The sequence below is a fragment of the Nelumbo lutea genome, chromosome 3 (assembly GCF_056320005.1).
Source record: "Nelumbo lutea isolate HS-2025 chromosome 3, American lotus-T2T, whole genome shotgun sequence".
Taxonomy (NCBI): Eukaryota; Viridiplantae; Streptophyta; class Magnoliopsida; order Proteales; family Nelumbonaceae; genus Nelumbo; species Nelumbo lutea.
The window spans coordinates 16,123-42,263 of NC_142686.1; the positions used below are offsets into that span (position 1 = coordinate 16,123).

The following is a 26,141-nucleotide window of genomic DNA, read 5'->3' on the forward strand; positions in this document are numbered from 1 at the left end:
CATTAGGAGGTTTCCATATCTGAATTCAGATCTGGACTCTCTGAGTGGATAGGGTAAGACCCTATCCTATTTGCTGATTTAATCCTAGATCTGCCCCTTTTATTTAACTAGTCAAACTAGGCCAGTTCGAAATGGGCTTTAGGCCCAATAAGTCTAAGTGCTCAAACTGCTTCCAACCTGCTGCCCAATTGGGCTTCTTTGTATGGCATGGGACCCAAACATTGATCTACACATCAGCCACATGGGTTCGGCCTAGCCTCTGTTACAAGGCCTAGCCAAATTCACTGAAAGGACAGTGAACCCCCTGAAACCCATCACATGGACTCCTAATGGGCCCAACACTCACACTAAGTGGCCCCTAGGCCAAGCCACCTTATAAAAACCCAGGGATTATGGGCAGATGCAAGATCAACCCATCAGGTATTACCCTCAATGGTCCTATACTTAACCTCTTAGCCCATAATGATCATACACTGCTCGACAAGAGAGGACCTCTTCCTCGGCTGCAAGGAACAATGCTGCATTCTCTACTCACATGGATTTGGGGAATTAAAAAATTTTGCAAATATTCGTATAAAATAAATTTTGCAAAACAAATTTCAACGATTGAAATCGATTGCCGATAGTCTTGGTTTTCATCGGAGATAGTGCACCCCCGATCATTACCTTTGTCCGACAAAGGGGCTGATCTGTCATTATGATCACCCACTCAGATAAATTCTTTGACTGTCCCAATATACCAGATTTTGACCCCTTCTAAGGATCTCACTTATTGGCATATCAAAGACAGCCCAATCCGACACCTAGTGTAGTATCATAATCGAGTCTGGGTGTCAGGTGTAACTTTTCAGTTTTGCCCATTAATCACCAAGGTCCAGGGCAATACTGAAAATATGGTCCGGTTTAGTGTTTCAAGTAAACCTACATTGCATGTACCTTGGGTCCCCCCCTGAAAGCTGAGACAAGCCACCCCAACACTTGGCGGCACACCAGTGTCAGCCTTAGCAGGATAAATCTCCCGACTGTGAATATTCTAAACTAACACGAGTCTCATAAGTGTCCACTTTAAGGGTATTACACAGAAACACACCAGTATAACACTATCTAACACTATTCCCTAAGAATGGTGAAGAAGGGTAATAGAATTGTAATTAAGTGTTATATGGGACCCCACTGTGAGATGCCACTTGGGAATGTTGGGAGTGATACCCTTGATGACAAGGATTGATCATGTGAAATGTTTCCTTGGAGATATCCTTGAGGACAAGGCCAATTGAAAGGGAGGGGAGTGATACACCTATGTCATGATAACTCGAGTTTGGCCGACGACACCTTCAACCCATGAGTTTAACTGACTCCCTCCATGGAATATTTACCACCTACGACACTCGATTTTGCTTTTCAAGAATATATAACCTATCATATCCTTTGAAGCACCTTAAGGTACATTAATTGTCTTACATGATACTTGGAATATTCACCACTCATGGCATGGCATGACACCTTTCACTCATCCATTCCACCTGCCCACCTAGGCGCTACATCCTTTTCTCATTTCACACATGAAGATCATCATAGAAAAGAGTACATTATGGTAAGATCAGAAATAATTGTTGATAATCGAGGATACCTTTTTGTAATGACCTTTGCCCCCAATGTAATTGATTAGTAACAAATATGTCACCACTCAATTTTTGCTCAGTCCCTTCACCCTACCTCTTTGTACCTTCCTTTTAAACCCTAAAACTTGAAAACAAAGTCAAACCAACCTAATACTTGCTAAAACCCAAAATTCTTTATTTTGATGCAATCCATACAACAAACAAAAACATTGAAATCAACATCGAACATCCAATTATACATGGTTCCTAGGCTTAGGAAACTAAATCTTAGTTGCACTTCATCGCATTAAGCCCTTCTTTAACGGCCCCAATCTATACAATGTTCAAACCTTGACTATGCCAAATCCAAATCCAACACATTCATTGACCTGACATTGAAATGTTATCAACCCCAAATCCCACATCAAATCTATAATAATCAACCTTAGAAATACCAAGATTCCATTTTGATAGCCCTGAATGACTAGATCTAGAAAACCAAGATCAACCATTTATTTATAACATTGGAACCATCCACTTGACTCTTCACCTTAATCCATACCCACGCACCAAATTTCAACTCAAAATTCCCTTATTTAATCATCTAATCAACAAAGATTTTGATTTTATGATTATGATTAAGTTACACAAAAAGTCATATCCCAAGCCCAAAATCCTCGAAACATACCACCCATCAGATTTAGGCATTAATTCATTGGTTTCTTCCTAAAACAATCAAAATTTCATTTTAAGCGTATTCATTGACTGATAAATCATAGGCTAAAACTTGAACCTAAACCAAATCTTTCAATCTACACCTTTGATAAAAAATCCACAACTTCCATTAGATTTAAGACGTCAAAAAGTGTTCAATGCCAAATTCATCATGAAATTCCCTCATTTAACCCACCATCAAACAAAGATGTTATTTAAGTAAATTTCATTAATACAAACTTGTTGGCCATAAATCTCCATTATATTGGCCCTATTTGACCAATCAGACCTCACCATTTTATTCTAAAAAAGCTATAAAGCCTTGATATGCCAAATTTCTTGAGCAAACTCCTTCGTTTGATCGTTAAAAAAGTGAAATTTCATTTCAAACATTCTCGTTGATTATAAACTATAAGCTAAAACTTTGACTTGAATTAAGAGAGAGGGTGCCTAACACTTTGGGGTAGTTTTACTTTAGGCCTAAGCTTTCAAATGTATCACTTTGGTGCATAAGCTTTCAAAACTATACATTTAAGTCCAAAACCTTTAACCAAATGTTACGATGAGGGATAAAACTACAAAAATGCCCAAATTTTGATTTTCTTTTTTTTTTTCATTATTCATCTTCTTCTACGGTTAGACTTCCAATGCAAATTAGCAACTACATATTAAGCATCTCAGTCTATCCATTGGGGCAATATCACATTCGAACGCTTACTTTGCTGCCACGGGTTTGTATTCTAAGTCCAAAGGTAACATAAAGATGAAAGTGAAGAAAATCGAGATTTTTGTAATTTTACCCCTTTTTTTAACACTAAGTGATACATTACAAAGTTCAGACCCTAAAGTGAGAATACTCCAATGTAGAATACTTATCTACAATTTATCCAAACCCTTGAAAGAAGTTTAGGGGATAAAATGGTCATTGCGTCTTCAGAAGAGACATTCAATTTCCCGTGTGAGGAACTGAGGATTGCGATAGCCCACGGAAGTTCTAATCCACTTATTGGCTTCGGTGGTTTATAGGGTTTTGAACATTATACGGATAGAAGGGCGCTTTTCCTTGACCTTGTGTAGAGTGCTTCTCTGTTCTTCAATCTGTATAGTGATTCCACCGTCAAGTTTGGAACCTCTTAGGTATTATTTTATAAATTACAAGTTGCTTCCTGGAGCGGATCTGGTTCCTTAGGAGCTTGATCCGTGCCGTATTCTTTTCTGATTTCTTTTTTATCCTTACATCGACGCAGCTGCTTCATGGCGTCAAATTTTCAGAAGGATGCTCCGGCTTCTTGCAGCGCGGGTATGCATATTAACTGTATAGCTTCTGAAATTCATTTGCAAATCCCCAATTTCCCTTACTCCTATTCCCTCTAAGGTATACAATATAGAATTTATGGGTTCGTTGTCGTTGGAGTGTCTAGAGAATTATAGTCTAGAATTTACTGCGATCCTTCCTATTGTAATCATTGTTTTACTTGATAAGATTTATAACTTATCCATATATGCCTTTTTCTGTTTTCCTGTTTGTCCTTACGATGTAACCGGGATTTCAATGGATGCCATTTTCTAGACCTCAAATTTGAAACTAACGAAAAGATGGAGTTTGAGCGTTTCCTTCATTTTCTTTGACGAGTATCGTTCTTTTCATTTTGTGATGGCTGGCCTGAAGCTCTGATATCACTTGTGCGTAGCGACAATCTCTTGTAGCACTTGGCATGCAGACAAATGATCATTGACTTCACTACAGCAATATTAGAGGCAGAATATTTAAAAAATAAGCAAACCACAGAGGAGCACAAGGTTTCCTTGGTTGACAGATTGCTTACATCCACCGGGGGATAAGAAAGGAATATAAACTATCAAAATCCAAAAGAGATTATAATGAGAATCCGGAGCGATAGAACCGAAAAAGGGTTTTCTTATCCTCAAGAGAAATAGCAATAGGAAACATATAAATGGCACATGAAGTAGCAGTAGAAAACATATTTAAATTTAAGTCCTTTCAAACATATTTGTGAGCATGGTGTCTAATTAGGTTTATAACCGTTTTTATAGTTTAAGGGTGTAAAACTTGGTTGAGATGAATCTGTTTTTGCTCTGAGGGCTTTCCTTTCATGCAGCTTGGGATTTTCCAGGTAGCCTTTTGACTTGTCTTACTTCTGTTATGGGAGTTTCTTTATCTTAAGACTGTAGATTTTTTTTTTCAGACCTATTTGTTTGTTTTTCGAAGGGCTGGATGCAGTTGATTTCTTCTTTCTTAATTCTTATGCTATTGCATATCAATATTGTTTTTGGAGTTCACAGTTGGTATATTGTGGTTATAATGTAGTTTATCTCTTGTTTTCCTGAAAAGCATATATCAAGTGGCTTTGTCTCATATGAGTTCCTTTTATTTTTCAGAAGAGAATTCAAGTTCACCAGAGAACAAAGGTTCCCAATCCGAAACATCTATTCCTGAGCCACAATCAGGACAAAGAAGCGCTGCTTCTGGGCCAGCAACTGGAATTGCTGCCGATTCTTTTGATTTTTCTGCAATGTCTAATGTTCTTAATGTAAATTCTCTTTTCTACAATGTTCCTTTGCACCATAGTTATTTGGCTTGAAAAAGATAATGATTTATATACCGATTGCAGAAAGGTTGTCAATGTCTACCCCCTTTTGCATAGTTCTATTGAATATATCATGTTCAGCTGCTGATAAAATACCACAGTTTAATTTTCTGTTGGTTAAGTCAAATATCAAAGTATAACATCGTCTTTGTTTTATTGTGGTGCAAATGTCTCATATGGAAGTCTGGATACCTTGGATTTTAATGTTATCATCATTTTTGTTACTTAGTGACATGGTTGCCAAGGTGATGCCTAGGCAATAAGGCTTTTTTTTTTGGGAACTGCCTTGTGCCTCACCTTGGTATTTTCCATATTTGCGGCTGAATCATGCTATATTTGTATAAACTATAAATAAGTAAAAGGGCATAAAAAAGACCAGACTTCAACTTAAGGGGCCATAAAATGATCTTTACCACATGTTTTATTCTTTTGTTTGATCCTTTATTTCACACTCTTCTGTCTTTCTCATTGTTTTCAACCCATCATTGACCCAGCTGGTCAGATTGGTTGACTCATTACCAGCCTGATTTCTGGGTCTGTTTAGCCCCTTAACCATTTATATGCATGAACAATTGTTAGCTGAGTCAATGGCCCATTGATCCATGCAGTTAAAACATCAAACCATTTAATCCTGTCAGCATGTCATGGGTATTAAATCTCTTTTATTTTCTCTTTATTTTTTGAATTTTTAGCTGTTTCTATCATTAAGCACAATAGCTTTCATTTGTTACACTTATTTTATTTCATATGATGAATATGCTATATTAGAGACATGCCAAATCTAAAGGAAAGTGGCAAAGTGCTAATGAAACTTAGTGTGTGGAATGAAGATGTTCAATATTTAATGAAAGCAAAATGGATGTGTTTAAAAATTCGCAAAAGTATAGAAAACATGGAAAAAATATAAAAATTCATAAATGTAAGAAAGAAAGTGATTGAAGCTAAAATTTAGACAAGCCTATTTTGGTCGGCTAAACTATTTAATAAGATAAGTGAACAAAGAAGATGCTACATGAATCGTGGGATTAATCTCATGATGTACACCTAAACTTGGGGAGGGAGTAACTGAACAGAAGTTATGGCATGAAACTAGAGAACTAATTTGGTTTCATACCAGGGAGATCACCATGGAGGCAATCTTTTTATTAATATGCTGAGAAGTTTAGGAAGAAGAAGAGGGATTTTTATATGGGACTTCAGACTTTCCAGTTATGATCGGATTTCACGAAGTTTTATCATCAGTCATGGGTGAATTGACAAAACATATTTAGGAGGATAACAAGTCATTCCTCTTGGATCCCTAGCCTAGCCCCTAGTTACATCAAATTAATCTTTGCTAGATGTAGTTTGGGCAACCCAGGTTCTTCTCAGGGCTGAAATTTGGTGTTCTAGTAATAGAGAATGGGTGGAGGTGAATGCATAGGGCTTGTCGGGTCGGTGGTCTGGTGGTTATTTGGGATCCAAGGGTTCTTAAAAAGGTTGGAGAAGGGGCGAGGGTGGAGTTGGGATCCAGGGTTTCAATTTCAATTTACTTTTAAAGGATGGAAGGGGAGTGGAGTTAGGGGCTTAGAAATGTTTATGGACCAAATGAAGGAGGCAAGGGTGGAGTTTGAGGGGTTGAGACAATAATTAGGGGGGGCGCTTGGTGTTTAGGGGGTGACTTCAATGTAGTGAGAATGATGGGGGAAATGGGGATAGTTTGGGGATGAGAAGGTTTGACAATTTCATTAGGAGGAAGGGTTTAATTGATCCTCCACACAGCAGATTTACTTGGACAAATGGGCAATGCCTACCAATATTGAGAAAGCTTGATAGATTCCTCTTTTCAGGAGATTGGGAGGAGGATATTGGGGAAATGGTTCAAGAGGTACTACCTTTCTTCAAATTGGTCTCTAGAGAAGTTAGGAGTATTTTTCTTCAAATTTCATAAATTCCATCATTTTTTATTAGTTCTTCATCGCGAATTGAGCGTAAGTAAATCATGTATTGGGCTGCTACAGTAGTTTAGAGAGAGGCGCCTAGGCATCGCCTAGACGATGAATTTTTTTAAGTAAAACCATGTATCCTAGGGTAGTTCTCTAGGTTCCATAACCATCTTTCCTTAATAATTATTCATAATTTTCATAAGAAAAGTATAAGTTTCATGTTTAAGTCTAGAAAATCAACATTTTATGAGAAGAAAAAGAACAAAGTAAAGAAAATTCAAAAAATATAGGGGCTGAACCTCTACTTTTGTTATAGGAAAGAAGAAAAGAAAAGGTGGAAGAAGAAGAAGAAGACATGGAAGAAGAAAATGTGTTGATTAGACAAAATTTTAAGTTCTTCCTTTGCTTATAGGTTCAGGTTTTGAAAATTTTGAGGGTTCAATCAAGGACAAAATTTCGATACGATACGCCCCATATCGGGTGTATTGTATTGTATCTTTGGGGTCTTGATACCTGTTTACAGGTGTTTTTGGGGGACACATTTTTTTAAATAATATATATATATATATATATATATATATATATATATATTAAATGAAATTGAAAACCAAAGAAATAAAAAAAATAGGGGGAGTATCATTATAAGTACCGATACACCTCTGCCAATACACAAAGGTGTATCAATACTGTGAACCATGGGTTCAATACAGCAGTTAGCAATGTTGCATTGATTAAACCCTAAGAAAATAAGAAAATAATAAAAAGAAATTAGTATATAAACACATAAAATGAATATTCTAGTTTAATAATGTCTATTTTATAATTATAATGTCAAAAAATATAAAATATAAAAGTATTTTATAACCCACTGCACAAAATTGCTAGGCGACTGGGAGAGGCGAGCCTCCAAGGGCGCCTTGTCGCCTAGGCGTCGCCTTGACAACTATGGCTGAGTTATATGCAGTATTGTAAGGAGTCCAGATAGCAAAAGAGATGAATGTTGAAAACTTGGTGCTAGAAGGTGACTCTAAGGTGGTGGTGGGCTGGATAAAGAATCCGATTTAATGATATGGTACCATAGAGATGAAATGAAGAAGTTCAAATGCCTAACACAACATATGAATCTGTTATACAATGGGTGGGGAGGGAAGCTAATTGTTTTGCTGATTCTTTATCCAAGCAAGGGGTAATGAGGGATCAGTTGTTTTGGGCACAGTTATAAATCTCTTGTTGCCTTTTCTTTAAGTGTGAGGCTGCATCTCGTGCCTCTCCTTGGGATGCTTGTAACTGTTGCTTATTATTTTTTTTATCAATAAAATTTTAACTTTATTCATAAAAAAAGTTATAGTCATTCTTTATTGTAAACTTCTTTGATATTCATTCTTTATATTATATGGCTTGGAGTTATTTTATGTATTTCCATGCAGCATGCAAACACCCCTTCAACTTATATACTTCTGTTATAGTAAATTAGCGTCTCTATTCTAAATTGTATTTGTTTAACTTTGCATAGCTTTGCTTATATTATAAGTTCCTCGTTTTATTTCCTATGTGATGTTATCAATGCAGGATCCAGTCATAAAAGAATTAGCTGAACAAATAGCAAAAGATCCTGCATTCACTCAAATGGCTGAGCAGCTCCAGAAGAGTGTTCGTGGCACTAGCGATGATGGTATTCCTGACTTTGACACACAGCAGTATTACTCTACCATGCAACAGGTTATGCAAAATCCGCAGTTCATGACTATGGCTGAGCGACTTGGTAATGCTTTAATGCAGGTATTTGGTTTTGCATGGTTTGGCAAATCCTTTTTATATGAGAATGCCCATTTGAAAGGATGGCATTGAATAAGATGGAATTTCTTCAATATGTTTTGTCAGGATCCATCTATGTCTGGCATGCTGGAGAATTTAGTAAATCCGTCACATAAGGATCTTGAAGAGCGAATGTCACGCATCAAAGAAGACCCATCATTGAAGCCTATTCTAGAGGAGATTGAGAGTGGTGGTCCAGCTGCAATGATGAAGTTACGGAATAGAGATAGAAAGAACTTGTTTTATATGTAGTTCCTAATGGCAGATAGTTCCTGCCATGTCAAAAAGTAATGATATGTTAGGTAGCTGACATGGCATTTATATCTTAATTCTGCCATATGTTCAGCCAATGGAGTTAATTACATAAGGTGCTGTTAGATAACAATTCAATGTTCTGAACTGAACAACTTATAGCTTTGTCTTTTAATGGACAAATAATCAAATGTTTGAAGGTAAAGTAATCTGCCCAAATTCAGCATAAGCCATTAAGGAGCACATGGCCTCCTTAAAACCTTATGTACTAAAGACAAAGCAATGTGTTTTTCAGTTTGGCCACTTCAGCTATCATCAAACAGCCCCTGTATGGGTCTTGCAAACATGCTTAATTGTTAAGCCCGTAGTTTATCAGTTAATATCCTTTCCAAGAGAATCTTGTTCCTTATTCTTCTTTTCCTTCTTTGCATCGATCTGATTTTGGTTTCCCCCCATTCTAGGTACTGGAATGATCCTGTTGTATTACAAAAGCTAGGCCAAGCCATGGGTCTTGCGGTTCCGGGAGAAGCTGCTACTTCAGCTGTTCTTTCTGGACCAGATGAAGGGGAAGAAGAAACTGGGAATGAGGATGAGTCAAGTGTGCATCACACTGCCAGTATCGGTGATGTTGAGGTACTTCACACTCATAACCTGTTTTAACTTGGTTTGGTTTTTGTTGGTCAGTTCACTTATTTTGAATGAAGTCCCTTGGTTGGTAAGCTATTGTATTGATTTTCAACTGCCCCTACAACTCAGGCTTGGCCTAAGAGAAGGCTTTGGTTCATCTCCAAAGAGTTCAAAGCCTAAGAGAAGGCTTTGGTCCTTTGTAGGTAGCTCCACTGAAAGACTTACTCAACTATCTATGGTCCTTGGAGAGGTCCAGCTTCACTTCAGTGATAACTGTCAAGGCTGTTCAATACTCTCATTTATATACATGAGATACTAAGTGGGCTTTATGGTATCATTTTCCTATTAGAGAACTTCACCACAGAGAAAACCCATTTACTCCATACCAATGTACCAAAGATATGTTTTTGGATGGGAATCTGATTCTGACATATCATTTTCTATATGGTCTACATCTTGGTGTTCATGGCTTCTTTGCACCATTTTGGTGGATTATATACAGAAGAAATGAATCCATAGGTATCTTCAACAAGACACATTGATGCATATACAGAAGCAATGAATCCATGAAGTAAATCTTTTTTATTTTAATTCCTAACACTAATTTCAGAATTTTTGGGTGATAAGGATATTGATATTTTTGAGTTTTTAATGAAATTTATTCCGCCAGTTGTCAGAAAAATACTTTTGAGTTACTTTTTTTAATTAATTTTCTAGTTCTAAGTGTTTCAAGAATAGGGTTCTAAGTTCTCTACAAATTTACTGTTATTAAAAAGTTGGTATTTATGGCAACTTATGGACTTGCTATTTTTAGTATGTTCTGGTGTTTTTAAATTAATTTACGTTTAGTAAGTTTAGTCACTTCTTTCTGCAAGCATCTCACCAGCTCTGAAGATCTACCTGTCCCAGTTGCCATTATTTGGTGTAACAACCAGGTGTTAAGATAACACCCCAACAACAGAACAACAAAGCAGACAAGTGATAACAAAACAAAAACAATAGAAGGCCCCAAAATCTTAATCTTCCACTTCAAAAGCTTTGTCTTGCCCGTCCCCATCCTCATTCCACACCTCTCCACCTTCACCGCCAACAGTCTTCTTGAGACTCTCTTCTGTTTTTCTTCTTTCAAATGCTTCGAAAGCCATCCTCAAACTCCTTTCCACGAAAAAAAAGGGCCTAAACTCTATCCAACCCTAACATCCCTCTCTGCCAAACTCTCAATCTCTACCATGCCTCCTTTATCTTCCACCCTGGCAGATGCAAAGTCAATTAGAATTGTCTTACGATCTTGATCAACCTCAGCTTCCTTTTCTTCTGACTGCAATCTGGTCACACACCATCCACAGGAACTGAACATGGTTGTAGATCCTCCTTGTCTATACCTTGAGACTCTGCACCCCAATTCTCATCAAGCTTCTTCTTCAGGCCTCTGACCCTAGGACCTCTTGTTTGTAGGACCAGTACCAATCAAGCCATCCTTTAATCTTGAAAAAACTTTTGAAACATGAACAATTTGGACCCTACTTGAATCTCTGGCTTTCTTCACCATCTCTGAAACAGCTTCATCCCCTTCTGTGCTCACCTGTCTCCTTCGTTGACCTAAGTCCACTCCAAATCTGCCTACTTGGACATCTATTCTTAAAACATTATTGCTAGCATCAGAAAGGCTCCTCATTGTGACATTACCCTCCTCCTCTGGGTTGCAAACTTCTGTACTCCTGACTTCATCTTCTTTAACTACCTATCCTCCTTTCCTCCCCTTCTTGGTGCATCTACCCCTCTTACATCTCTTCCTCTTCTTCCCCAAAATTTACATTCTTACCTTTATTTTCTCCTTCGATTCTTACCATACCCTAATAAGAAGCAGCCAAAGGTAAAAATACAGAAAATAGAAAATTTGCAAAATAAATTTGGCATGATATTATATTATTAATGATGTTAAACAGAAGTATGATAAATGGGAATTATAATAATTAATGATGAAAATAGGTAAAAATACACAAAAGATATAGAAGAAAAAGAGAATAAATGTCTGACCTGTGACCTGCTGACTGGATCAAACGGTTCAGTGGTTCAATTGGCCAGGTTATTAGGTTGTTCACTAAGTCTTCTTTTTTGTTGCAAGTGAGAAGTTCGAGGATGAAATGAACCCAGAATCATTGGGGTCAACTGGTTCAATCATGAGTTTATGGGGTTAGTAATGTGTTATTGTAGCTCTTTAGGAGTTAAGAGTCCTTATTTAAGTGTCCCTATGGGTTTCTTATGGATTTGTCTTGCAATTGAAGAGTTTATTTGATGAAACAAAGTTTGGTTTGGTTTAGTAAATTCTGCTTGTTGCTGGGAACTTTTCTCTTTTTTCCCCTCTCTGACCTATTTCTTCTTCTAAGTGATGTATCTTTTACTTCATCACCCAAAGTCCCCCACCTTTACTCCACAAAACCTGCCAGTAGATCTGATTGTGGGATCCCTACCTTGTCCTATATCATACATCGCAATCTTAAACTGTACCCCCTCCACTTAATGTTCTCAAACTAAACTTTGATGGCTGTAGCTTGGGCATTCATGGAGAGTTGAGCATTGGGGGAATTTTCAGGACCTATTAGCTATGGGGATTCTACAAGGGAAGAACTATTGATATTACCTTAAGGCATAAGATATTATGGTGGAAGGATACTCAAGTATGGGCCCAAAAATGATTGTCTAGCATTTTAACCATATAGACACATGGTAAGGAAAGTGAGATATTTGGTGGGGCAACTAAAGATGATATTCACTTGGATTTAGAGATCAACAAATAGTTTAGTTAATGCTTTGAATAGAGGAGTATATAAATACCATTTGTTTTGCAGTAGGTTCTCCTAGGGTTCAAATTGGATTATGTAAAAGGGAAGGAATATAGAGGGTAGGTAACAGGGAGCTAGCCTAACTCTGTGAATAAGGGGTTCTGGGCATGCTTCATTGTTCTTTTTCCATAATTAATAAAATTGATCTGTTATCAATGAAAAATAGTGCTTGTAATACTGATAAAAAATGGTGCTTGTAATATCTGTAGGATCAAGAGTAACATACGTGGAACTATGGACAAAAGAATACCTGTGGGCAATCAGTGGTGGATGAGAAATATAGGTGGTATGACAAACAACAGAAAATGCTAAATTAGAAGAGTAAGAATCACTTGTAGAGGATATAGTGGAGGATGGTGTTAGAATTACTCGAATGTGGTCTTAAAATGATATGGAATTATTTCTATTTTGATTTGTGTTAATTAATTCTGATCAGGTTCAAGTTTTGTGATGGGTTTAAGAGTGCTTAAAAAGGTGTAATTCTAATGTAACTCCTCTATTCCTTGATTTGTTAGGATATGCTAAGAGTTCTATACTGATTAGAGAGAGAGGGGGAGGGAGGGAGGGAGATTGGGGAGAGAGAAAACCTACGCACCTGGTATGTGGTTGGTCTTTAGGGCTGCAAACTGACTGGTTTTGAACAAGATATTTATCCAAATTGCGATTTGATATATACCATTAGTAAAATTCACAGGAAGATTTTGATATTTTATACAATGAGTAATGTGTTAAAATAATTTGTATGCAATGTTTTAAAACACGGAGGCGTGACGTGAAGCGTTCCACTACCTAGAGTTATGAGGCGTAGTTCAGAACGTAAGAGGCATAAGCCTCCCAAACACAAGGAGGCATAAGGCTCCTTAAGAGGAGGGGGATGAGGAGGAGGAAGGGGAGGAAGAAGAAGAGGAAGGAGGATATCATTTTTCTTTGTTTTTAATAAAAATCTTTTATGCCTTATGCCTTATGCCACTTTCGATGCATAGCACTAGTTAAAAGTTGCTCTTTGGGTAAAAACACTCGAGCTGTTTCAAAGCTTCTCTATGGCTGATAACTTGCGGGCTTGGAAAGAAGTGGCATTTTCAACTAAGAAGAAAGAAAAGATGGTGATGGAATGGAAACCCCCGGCTGCAAATAAGTTAAAGTTGAATTTTGATGGCAGTTCCATAGGGAATTCGGGATTGGCAGGTATAGGGGGTGTATTCAGAGATTCAGCAAAGTTCTGGCTATGTATTCAGGGCCTATAGGGGTTAGAGACTCCATAAAGGCTGAGATTCATGCTCTTTTATAGGGGTTAAAACTAGCAAAACAAGCAGATTTTAAACACTTGGAGGTTGAAGGAGATTCAAAACCGGTGATTTCTTGGTCCAATTTCAAAGGTAGCACTCACTGGATTTATAGACATTCCTTGTGAGATATTGAAAGTTTAGCAAGGGAGCTCAATGCCACTTTCACTTGGATCATAAGGACTGCAAATGGGATGGCTGACTCGCTAGCAAAACAAGGAGTGTACCGACAAAATCTATTCTGGACAATTTTGTAATTCTTTTTGATTGTTGTGTCTGTGTTCTTCTGGCTGTAATATGTTTTTCAATTTAATTAAATTTATCCTTCTTTACTGATAAAAAAACTGTATTTGATTGACTACATGAATCCTGTTTCGTGGGTCTGGTTCTCATAAAACCCAAAAATCCTTAAAAAATTGTTGACTTCGTCAAAAACCGCCAAGTGGTTAAACTTTTGACCTGTTCGACCTAGTCATTGGGTCGCATGTTGCACAATAAATGTATATACAAACTTTCAGAGACTATAACTTTGTGTTCGGATGTCTGATTAGGGTGATCCTTCTTTTGATTTTTGGTAACTTTTCAAGGTCTATGCGTGGCAAGGTGCCAAACCCACTATTTTAGCCAAAAGCCCCCTTTTTTGGCCTCAAGTCCCAATTTTGATAATCTTTTCAAATAAAAATGAAAATCTAAGTGCTCGGGGTGAAGATGTTTCGAGGTAGATCACTTCGGAAAGATCAGAGAGGTGGAAGGAGATGGGAAGCTAGGAATTGGTACAAGGGTGTAGAGAAAGAGGGAGAGGAGGAGACCGAACTTCTCTTACTGTAAGGAGGTTATGATTGGAGTTTGGCCGAATTTTGGGTAGTCTGAAATCAAGAAGGTGGACTGACAAATGATATTTACACAAGGCGTAGAGGCCAGAAGGAGATTCCTGAGAGATTGCTTGGTGGGAAGATTTCAGTGGAGGGCGGGTTTTCATATTCTCTTCGAGATCAACGGCGACTTGGATCCTTAAGTAGGGTCCATGGTAAATGGGGAGAAATCATCTCCTCCTGGACTAGTGGGGTGCAAGCGCTGGCTGCTTCTATTCGGAATCAAGTGAAGATTCAGACCGTTCAAAAACCATCTGGGTGAGGGTGTATGGTCTTCCTCTGATACTGTGGTGCCTGAGTGTGATCAAGAACATAGGGGATGCTTGCGGTGGTTTCGTGGAAACCAATGACTCCCCTGAGGAGCTTTTGACCTGTGAGTGGGTTTGAATGAAGGTGAAAAGGTTTGGGAAAATTTCTGAAAAAGTGGAGGTTGTTGTGGTGGAGTCTGTATTTGGCCTGAGCCGCTGCTGACGGTCCGAAGTTGGACATAGGAGATTCATGAGAATAGTCAGTTTCGATTGCAGGGAAGGAGCTAGGAAATCTCTAACACTGTGGTCTTAGAAGACGAGGGAGAAAGCTCACGACCGCAAGAGTTCCATAAAAGGTCATTGAGTAGCTCGCCAGAGGTTGACGGAGGGGAAGAAGATGGTCGTGGGATCAATCTGATCCGTCCACAAGTAGTTCCGCTGGATGACCAGGATTGTCCTCAGGCTGAGTGCTTTGAATCTTGTCACGCCCGAATTAATGAAGGGAAGAAGTGGGGATTTTCTGAGGGTGGAGGATTTAAAAACTCTCACGCGGAGTCAGACGTGGAGGTCTCGAGGTTTAAGGGGAGGGAGGCTTGACAAGGGGCCGGATCGGATTCCAAGGAAGATGAGGAGATTCAGATTTGGACTTAGGTACTGGATCCGGGTCAAGCTAGATTTAAGTCCCTGTTTACCCGCTCTACTCAATTGGCAAAGAAACTTGAAGGTAAAAAGTTTTTTAGTGAGCCTCGGTGGCTCACTAGTAGATAAACAAATTATAGTCTGGTTTGGTTGGAACCGACTTGGGCTAGTCTGCCATCCAAACAGCAGTTGAATCCAAGTGATGGTTCTCCTCTAGCCCACATTCCTAACCTTGATAATATGGTGATGGGTGATCTGAGTCAGGCTGCTACTTCATCTCAAAAAGTTTGGTCTTCTTCAAAAAGTGCGTTGGAGATGGACAATAGGTGGCAACAAAGTCAAGAGCTGCCTTTGGTGCCAGTGGAAGAGACTCCGTTGGTGGCGACCCCTATTGCGGTGGTGGGTAATGAGGTTCATAGTGGGAATGTGGGAAATTGTCTTGATCAATCCAAAGAGTTGGGAAATAGTGGTGTAAGCCCCAAGCAAATGAGGAGAAGCAATGGAGAAGTCTTGTTAGGAAACAAGGGGAAAGCGAGTTCATCAACCGCGGAGGTAGGCAAGGACAGTAAGTCTGAAACTAATCAATCTTCTTGGGTGACATCGAAACTTCTGGGGCTGGGGACTTTCTTGGGAATTTCGATGGAGGGGATGGAAGCTGATACTATTAAGTTCTTGGAAGGAATTGAACAAAGAGTGCTTATGGAGAGGGGAAAATTGGCGGCAAAAAAGGGGGGATTAAAAACAAAGAGAAGCAGAGAAACGATGAGATTAACTTGGGGTCTGAATGATAAGGCGGGGAGCAGTGAAGGGACTGCAAGGGGGTCTAAGAAGATGTGAGGTGTGGGTCCTTTTCTTTAGTTTTTTCTTATGGAAGTGAATTCTTTCCTGGAATGTTAGAGGGCTGGGGTCAGGAAGGAGGAGGATGATGGTATGTGGTTCTTTAAAGCAATCGAAGTCTAAGATTTTCTTGCTCCAAGAAACTAAGCTGGAGTGGGTTGATGCTACTACAATTTGAAGTGCTTGGGGGGAGGGTCAGGTCAGATGGAAGGCCTTGGCTGCCTTGGGGAGTGCTGGTGGAATTGTGAGCCTTTGGGACCCCACTTTCTGTTCTTTGGTTTCTTGCAAATTTGGTAATTTCTCAATCACTCTGAGACTGAAACTACAAGATGGAAAACTTATTCAAGTCACGAACATTTATGGTCCTGTTGATTCTAACTTTCGGGTGGCTTTTTGGGTGGAATTATCAGATTTGAGAAACCCTCAGAATTGTCCTTGGGTAATTGGGGGTGATTTTAATGCAACTATTTCGGTGGATGAGAGGAATACAGGGGGTAGAAGAATTGGTTTGATGAACATGTTTGCTGACTTCATAAACAGTATGGAATTAATGGACGTCCCAATTCAGGGTAATAGATTCACTTATAACCAATCTGTCCTGACCTTGGTTAGGCTGGACAAATTCTTGGTTTCTTCAAACTGGGATGAATTCTTTCTTGATTTCAGATAGCTTACCCTTCCTAGATCGATGTCCGACCATAGCCCTATTCAGCTTGTTTGTGGTCTCCGTGAGAGTCAAATCCCCGTTTAAGTTTGAAAATTCTTGGTTTGAGGAGGAAAATCTTATCCCCTTAATCATCTGTGTGTGGAATGAGTTGCAAGTGGAGGGCTCTAGTTCTTTCGTTATGGCATCAAAATTAAAGGCTGTCAAGGGTAAACTAAAAATTTGGAGTAAGGAGAAGAATATGCAGTGGGTTACTGATAAGAAGGCTTTGTTGAGCACCATTGTAGATAGAGCTGAAGAGGCGGGTCCCTTGTCTGAAGTTCTGAGACTTGAGAGGTCAATTGCAAAAATCAGATATGATAAGATGGCAGTTGAGGGAGAGAGGAAGTGGAGACAGAGCTAAATCCATTTGGCTCAAAGAGGGGGATAAAAATACAAAGTTCTTTCACAAAATGGCAAATGCTTGTGCTAGGTTCTCTTCAATCAGCAAGCTGGTGTGGGAGGACAGGTGTGGTGAGTCTAGTTCTGAAGTCAAATCTGTAGCTACTTTCTATAAGAACCTTTATAAAGAGAAGTGGGCTCAGAGACCTTTTCCCTCCGAGCTCCAATTTAATAAGTTAAATGAAGAGCAGAAAATCTGGCTAGAGAGACCATTCTCAGAAGAGGAAATTAAGGGTGCAGTAAAGAAGCTAGAAAATGATAAATCACCGGGTCCTGATGGGTTCTCTAATCTATTCTATTTAAAATGTTGGGATATTGTGAGGAGTGATCTGATGTAGGTGTTTCAGGCATTTCACACTAATGCCTCCTTTCTGAGAAGTCTGAATGCAACTTTCATCACTCTTATTCCAAAAATTGAGGGGGTTGTCAATATAAAGGACTTTAGAGGCCCATTGGTCTCTTGCATAGTTTCTACAAAATCTTGGCTAAGGTTTTGGCTGAAAGAATGAAGTGTGTGTTAGGCAGTGTTATCTCTTGTAACCAAAGTGCTTTTGTCCCGGGTTGACAGATGGTTGACTTTGTTCTCATTGCTAATGAACTGTTGGAGTCTAGAAGAAGAGAGGGGACCCTAGATGTTCTGTGTAAACTGGATATTGAAAAAGTTTATGGTCATGTTAACTGGCACTGCTTGGATCTGGTTTTGGAGAAAATGAATTTTGGGCAGCTTTGGAGAAACTGGATCAGAGTTTGTGTTAAGACTCCCAAGTTCTCCATCTTAATTAACGGGCAAACGACGGGGTATTTTGAAAGCTCAAGAGGTTTGAGGCAAGGTGACCCTCTCTCTCCCCTACTCTTCATCTTAATTTGTGTCATGGAAATTTTCTCTCTTTAGCAAGAAGGCTGCTGAGAATGGGCTTTGAGAGGGCTTTGCAATTGCTCCGAGAAAAGAAAAAGTCAATATTCTTCAATTTGCTGATGACACCTTATGCTTTGTTGATGCTTCTCCTAATCAACTGGAGGTGGTGCTTGGGATTTTGAGTTGGTTTGAGGTGGTGTCTGGCCTTAAGGTTAATTTGAGTAAATATCAGATTATCTCTATAGGTCTTGTTACAAATCTAGAAGTTTGTGCATAAGTTATGGCTTGTCAAACTGCCCATCTTCTGGTCAAGTACTTGGGGCTCCCTCTTGGAGCTAAATATACTTCCTCTCAGATTTGGAATCCAGTGGTTGAAAGAATGGAGAAGAAATTGGCTTCTTGGAAGGCTAAATACCTTTCTTTTGGGGGGAGAGTGATTTTGATTAAGAGTATTCTTTCTAATTTACCTACTTACCACCTTTCCCTATTTCCTATTTCTTCCAAAGTGGCTAACAGAGTGGAACAACTACATAAAAACTTTCTCTGGAGAGGTTGGGAGGAGTAGAAGGTTCATGTTGTAAACTGGGATCAAGTGTGTCTTCCTAAGGAAGTTGGAGGGTTGGGAATAAGAAAATTGAAGAAATTCAATTCTGCCCTCCTGTGTAAATGGCTTTGGAGATTTGCAAATGAAAGAAATGCTTGGTGGAGAAAGCTGATTGTGGACAAATATGGAGTGGACTGGGGTGATTGGAGATCCAATTCTCCTATTTCAAGAGGGATAAGTTCTATTTGGACAGGTATAACGAAGAACGCTAGTTTATTTGAGGAAGGAATCGCTTACAGCTTGGGAAATGGGGAAATAATCAAATTTTGGAAAGACTCTTGGTGTTCTGAAGTGTGTCTGAAAGATGCCTTTCCTCTCTTGTATCAAATTTCTGTAAATCAGGACTCCTCGGTGGCTGAGAATTTCAATGTGGATGGTAGCTCTTTCAGTTGGAACCTAACTTGTAGGAAGCGCCTCTTTGACTGGGAAATTTGAAGAGTATGCAATTCTGTTGGGCCTGCTCCAGAACCAGAGGATTGACCCAAACATGGAGGATGCTTGAAGATGGAAATGGGAAGCCAATGGCATGTTTTCTGTTAAGTCTATGTTCAGTAAGTTGATAAGTTCAGGTCAGGAAAACTTTCCAGCTAGGCAGATTTGGAGCTCATAAAGTCCTCCTAAAGTGAAGTTTTTGCTTTGGACAATAGCTTTAAATAAATGTCTATCCAAAGTTAATCTAGTGAAACGTGGCATTCAGATTTCGGACATGTCATGTGGCTTATGTGGTGGGGTAGTAGAAACTACTGAACATCTGGCCTTACATTGCCCAGTCTCGAATTATATTTGGAGGCATTTTCTCCAAACTTTGGAAATCAGCTGGGTAATGCCAATTTTTGTCAAGGATCTGCTGTTTTATTGGCAGATTGAGGGTCTCAGCAAGAAAGGTATCTTGGTTCGGAAGACTATACCGGCTGCTGTGCTTTGGACTATCTGGATTGAAAGAAATAACAGAATTTTTCAGGGCAAAGCTAAACCTTCAGAGGAAATGGTGCAGAAAGCTGTGGGTAAACTTCTGTCCTGGGTGTCGGCATCGGAGTTGTTTAAAAATCAGAATTTGAGTCTGTTGTTTAGATCTCAGAACTGGTTGTATCTGTAATTTGTGGTGGCTCTAGGCAGCCTCTAATGGCCTAGGCCCCTTTGTACTGGTTCTTATTTTAATAAATTACCTTACCTTTTAAAAAAAAAAGTGAATCTAAAATAATAAATATATTATATGTAGAATATAATTATACCTTATCTTATTGATAAAATACACATTTATATATATACATATACAATGTATATGTATATATTTGTAATTTGCTGCTATGTCATGTCTGACCTGTTCAACCCAGATGGTTGAATTGGTGTCCTGTGATCTGGAGGCAAAAAATGGTTCAGCCTCCAGGTAAAACATTGGCTCTTAGTGGTCCCTCTGAGTGTTTCTTTGTGTGGGAGGCAGCTTCTGGTGGTATTAATACTTTTGACAGGATTTTGAGGAGAAGGAAGGGGCATTTATACTTGGTGTGATGTTTTTGAAGGATGCAGGTTCCAGCAACTATCCTCTTATCAATAGTGAGGTAGCTTGCAGCCTTTTGCAACATTTCCTTGATATCCTCTTTAACAGTAGTTTTTATTGGGTTCTGCCTAATTATTTGATTGATTTTCTTAATCAGTGACTGGGGTGTAAGTTGGGTAAAAGAGGCTCCCTTTTTGGTCAGGCTGTCATCCATGCCATGTGGTGTGTATTTGGAGGAGCATAGCAAAAGAGTTTTTTAAGACAAAAGTTCCTCTTTGGAGGAATTATTAACGTGAACCACTTTCCGAATCAACTCTTGGTATTAGCTACAAAGCAGTTCAGATGCATCTTTTTAGGAAATTTAGAAACTTGGGGCAGGTTTCGAGTTCTTCTTTGGCTGCTGCTAACAGTGTTAACCTGGTCCCAAGACCCCCTTTGGAGAACATTCTTCAGTTCAATGGCAGCTGTGTTAGTCTGTCAAGCCATAGGGATCAGGCTGGCATTGGGGACAGGTTTCATAATTCCACTGGCGAGCTTGTTTGGTCTGAGGATCATGGTTTCTCTGAACATCTGTTCAGTGGTGGTGGAAGGAGAAGAAAAGAATCAGTTGAATGCAGAACCTAAGTGATGGTCCTTGGAGATTCTCTCACATCTTCAATGAGATTAGGGAAATCTTGTCCCGGGTAAATTGCCATTTCAGGTGGATCCTTCGTGAGCTGAATAGCATGGCGAATGCTCTTGCACAATCTGGGGTGGATAGGGATTCATTGTATAGTAGTGATTCTTCTTTGCCTTGTTGGATGGGAGGGTCTTCTTTTTGGTTTTTCAGGCTGGGTGATAGCTTATACATCTGGTTGTAAATTTTGTTTAATGAAAATAATCTCTTCTCAAAATAAAAAATAATTAAATAAAATAGAATAAAATAAAAATTGAACAAAAGGATTCCATTTCCAGCCCTATAACAGGTCCATTCTATTTATTTATTTTATTGTGTACTTGTTTCAGTGACCTTGGCTTATACTCAGGTTTTATGTAATTATCTGTTTCAGTCATGTTGGAGCCTTGCAAATTACAAACTTTCCCAATCTCAACCTGAGATGCTGAATTATGAAGCCGTAGAAATTGTTTTTCTTTTATATTTTATGATGATAAAGCAGTCAGAAAGAAAACAGAAATACCATGTAGAGAAGATTACCCATAAGGGGTTGACACGAACCAGACTTGTACTGATTCAGTACCACCCCCCAGGCTTGCCCCCTCGTGGTGCACCCTTGCATACCTCACAGCTTACTTTGCACCACACCCCAGAATATCCCCTTTTTACCTTGCTGCACATGCTATGGCTGCCCCACAGAGGTGACAGGGGCCCATGTGGTAGTTTGTAGGCACTCTCCCCATGTGCATTTTATGTGCATGGCATGTGTTTGATATAATGCCTAGCAAATAAGTATACATATAAATTCCATCTGCCTGGTTCACTTGACTTGGCTGAGTTGACACAATGAGTTGATTCATCGTAGGCCCCGGACCAGATCAAAACCAGTCCACATCCAGATTTGCCAGACTCTAATAACCCAGAATTGGTCTGGTCTAATTTGGCTCAGACCTTCATGGGCCTGGATCAAGGCCCAATCAAGCCCAATTTAGGTGATTTTTCAAGGTTTCAAGGGTATCATTTTGGGGCCAATTTAAGTCTCTGGACACCAAGTTTTGGCTCATCTAAATCTATTTTGATGGTATTTTTCTAGGTAATTGTAGGAAAGTGTAAAATTAATTTTGGCATAATTAGGACATTGTTTTCAGTACTTGGACTACTATTTCAAGTGTTTTTAATTCTGGTTTATTATCATCTTCTGGAGTTCAGTTCAAAGACTTTTGAGTACCAGTTCAAAACCCAATTAATGTCTAACCAAAGTGATATTTCAGACTATTGCTGGGGAGGGGATAATAATACTTTTCTCCTATTAAATGGCTTAATCCAAGTGCTTTTTTATCTACTTTAGGCCTAGGGTTTCTATTTCCTGTCAATGTATCTTAAAGTGTTGGTCCAAGACCTATTAGTGGTTTATTTGATGCATTGTTATATTTCAGTCTTTCTCAGTAGCCAGAGTTACCACAGTTTTTCCTTGAGCTTAATATGATTAAGCCTTGTAGCTTATTTCAATTATAGTTTGTTTCCATTAGTAAAAAATGTTCAAATAATTAGTTATTCATGTAGGGTTTGAAGAATTTGCTGGCTTCTGGAGCTGATAAAGATGAACAAGATTCTGAAGGAAGGACAGCTTTGCATTTTGCATGTGGTTATGGTGAGGTACGAAGGTTTGTGGAAGACAAACTTAATTTGGTTATTGAAAATAAAATAGCTCTAGTTATTTAAAAAAAAAAAACAGCTTTAGTTGGTTACAATTTCAGCCTAGCATGTTTCAGAGTTTCGTCAAGGAATTGGGAACAATTTTGTATCTGGTCAAATTTGATGCACAGCAGGGCAGTTCTAATATCATGTCATGCATATAGTACCGTGTACTAGATTTTGGTGCTGACAACCAAGTTGTCAGGCAAGGCGATGAGGTGGAGCCAAAATGCCTGATTTGCCTCAGTGTCTTGTGCATGTGGCTAAAGGCTTATGCCTCAATTTTGTAAGGCATATGCCCTCACGCTTCATTTTGATGAGGCATATGACAAAAGATATATTAATATATAATACTTCCTGAAATTAAACAAAACTTTATTCCGATGGTTACAAATAAAACAAGATAGTTTGAACTAAAAAATCTCTCAATATCTTTTTTGTTTGATGATTAATTACTCATAATATCTTTCTTCAACCAAAAATGTTTCTTTGCTTTTCTCTTACTAAATATAAATCTTAATGTGCTACTCTGTCTTAATGTACTACATGTGGGGGAATATCATGTTCATTCTTTGGTTCATCCATGACACCTGACAATGGGAACCATCAATCTACAAACTAAAAATGATGACCATGATTTTTCTTCAAATCAGAAAATAAAAAGTATAAATAGAAAATTTAAAAGTTAAACAAAATTGTTAAACACTTTTTGTCCATTTTCAATTGCAAGCCATGTAGTTCTAATAATAAAGCTATATATGATGAAAAATATTCATTAAAAAACTTTTAAATTATTTTAATATATGTAAATTAAGTAAAAAGGTTATTTTTTAGTAAGTTAAGTAAAAGGTTATAAGCATAAAATAAATTGTCTAAAACATGGGATTCATATTAAAACAAATATACATGTGATGAAGTAAATATATAAGTTGACTACGAAAGAAGTAAATTATGCTCTCAGCATACATAAAAAAACATGATAAGTATAATATACCTAACCGTATGGGTTGAATTAATAAGATTTTTTTTACCAAAAAAATAAATTAAGACTTAAATATGCTTAATATACTTAAAATAAGTATATGTGAAAATAATTAAGTACAAAAACCATTTAATTTAATTAGAGAAGGTTATAAACATAAGACAAAATGCAAAATACCTTTTCAAAAGCATACTTTTAAATTAAAAAGAATATGTTTGTAATAAAGATGGAAAGATGTAAATTGGCTATAAAAGAATATCATCGCTCTCAGCATCTAAGCCTTGTCCCTACTATATGGGTTCAGCTACATGAATCCTGTTTCGCCATTCCATTCTATTCAGTGCCAATATTATATATAATATATACTTTGAGACCCCTCAAACCTCCTTGAAGTTCGTGCATTGCCTCTCCAACTCCCAACTGCCTTGTCTATGACTTCATTTCAAAACCTTGGTCATGACAAACATCATCATCAAAGCCTTATCCCAACTATATGCTCTTGACTACAAACACCCAAGAGAAATTTACAGGTTCAGTTTTGACAAAGGGATCGGTATTGTTTTTCTTGGAGAGGCATTTAGCTGACTGCACAAGCTATAACCAGATCAAAAACTTAAGGGGGATGGAGTAGTAGTTCTGGCCTTAGTAACTTTTTATTTTGTTTTCTACAATAATTGACGGCAATGTTTTAACTCTGAGTTCATGTCATATATTTGTTGTCTTAAATGAAAAGGTATTAAGTCTAGTTTGCTCTTGTCGCACCAGGTTAAGTGTGCTCAGGTCCTTCTTGAGGCTGGAGCAACAGTCGATGCTTTAGATAAGAACAAAAACACTGCTCTCCATTATGCTGCTGGCTATGGCAGAAAGGAGTGCGTAGCTATTCTCTTGGAAAATGGTGCTGCTGTGTAAGAGAAGCCATCTCTCACCCAAAATTGGTTTCTCATGTTATTACATCTGCTCACTCCCATGGTGGTTTTACTGCAGCACTCTTCAGAACTTGGATGGAAAAACACCAATTGATGTTGCCAAGCTGAACAATCAACAAGAAGTACTGAAGCTGCTTGAGAAGGATGCATTCCTATAATGAGTGGGCACCGATTGTGGTCTACTACATATATTTTCTCATTGCCGTTTGTCTTGGTTGTCACTCTTTGTTTACAGCTACAATTAAGGGTGATTAGAAACCTGGCTGCATGAACCGTTTCTTATGTCTTGTTTTTGTTAATGTGGAATGGTTTGAAATGTGTTCTATGAGATGTCTTAGTTGATACCTGATTTTAATAATAACGTTATGATTCTCGAAGGATGGCTTAGGGTGGTAAGATAGCTACCTAATGTGATGCGAGAACAATGCTTTGCAGAATTTCTTATTACAATCTTTCCTTTGCTTCTCTCCAATGTCAACTAGCAGCATTAGCGAGAGTTCTATTTTAGCTAATGACCTGGTTCCATGTTCTTAACCATTTTCTAACCTAGGTTGAAAGTATTAGCATCGAAAATAGTATAAAAAAGACAATTTTGAGATACTTATCAAAAATTCCACACCACAAATACACGAGTACTTGATGATGGTGGATTTGGCCCTCTAATGACATTATGACACTTGGCACCTCATGCCAACTAAGTGCAGTCTCTTGACAACTAGGCAGTTAGCCACAGGTAGTTCGTCATCATGTGACGGTTCAACCTCCTTCAGCGCCATCAGCACGCCATCTAAGTGTTTAGGGTTGGGTCCTTGTACTCTTTTGTAAGGGGGGTATGCCCATGGCAATTATGTAAATAATAGTACGAATGTACAGTATTTTGATGTATCCTTTTGTCACTCCCCCAAAAGCTTAACGTACTCTTTGAGGGGAGGTAGGTAGTCGAGTGAGCTCATAAGCGTGTAAAGGTTAAGCACGAGATCCCCTCGACACTGTACTGTGTGCTTGTGCTTACCACTGATTAATGCAATACAAGTTGCCTTTTGTCTAATTTGTGTGCACTGTTGTTTCCTTTTGTGTGTTGTTGCTCGCATTTGTAGGCTTTCTCGACCCCAATCGAGTGCCGCACGGGGCCCCGTCGATTAGCCCCGTGACAGTTGGTATCAGAGCTAGTTGACACTAGCAGTTGTCAAGCGCAACGAGTCCCTTTCGTGCCCCGCAACAACACCAGCCGGATGAAGAATCGTGACACGCGAGAGATCCAGGAAGGGGTCTCACGGGTTTATGATGAGGACGAGCCTAGAGGTAGCTCTCCCAAGGACAAAGGCGTCAGCTCAAAGCATAGCAAGCGTGACAAGTCAGTTGACAGGCTTGCGACCATGGACAAGCGCATCATGCGCTGTGAAGCAGTGGTTGGTGAAACTCGTGACCGTGTGGACGAGCTTCAAATCAACCTTGAGACCGTAGCATCGGTCGTGGAAAGATTGGAGGATCAGTCCGGTGACGGCTCCAACAGACCGGATAACCCACTAGAAGACCTGGTGAAGTGCCTACAGAT

General features: G+C 38.7%; 1 protein-coding gene across 1 annotated transcript; it reads left to right on the forward strand.

Moving 5' to 3' along the window:
• Nucleotides 1-3,138: 3,138 nt before the first annotated feature.
• LOC148862230 (ankyrin repeat domain-containing protein 2B-like) lies at nt 3,139-24,963 on the forward strand. The gene is made up of 9 exons (XM_088981557.1): nt 3,139-3,452; nt 3,563-3,615; nt 4,716-4,867; nt 8,419-8,628; nt 8,731-8,876; nt 9,378-9,549; nt 22,547-22,639; nt 24,426-24,565; nt 24,645-24,963. Exons 2-9 carry the CDS (start codon nt 3,570-3,572, stop codon nt 24,742-24,744), a joined length of 1,059 nt encoding a protein of 352 aa, XP_088837683.1. The 5' UTR covers nt 3,139-3,452; nt 3,563-3,569; the 3' UTR covers nt 24,745-24,963.
• The last annotated feature ends 1,178 nt before the right edge of the window (nt 24,964-26,141 follow it).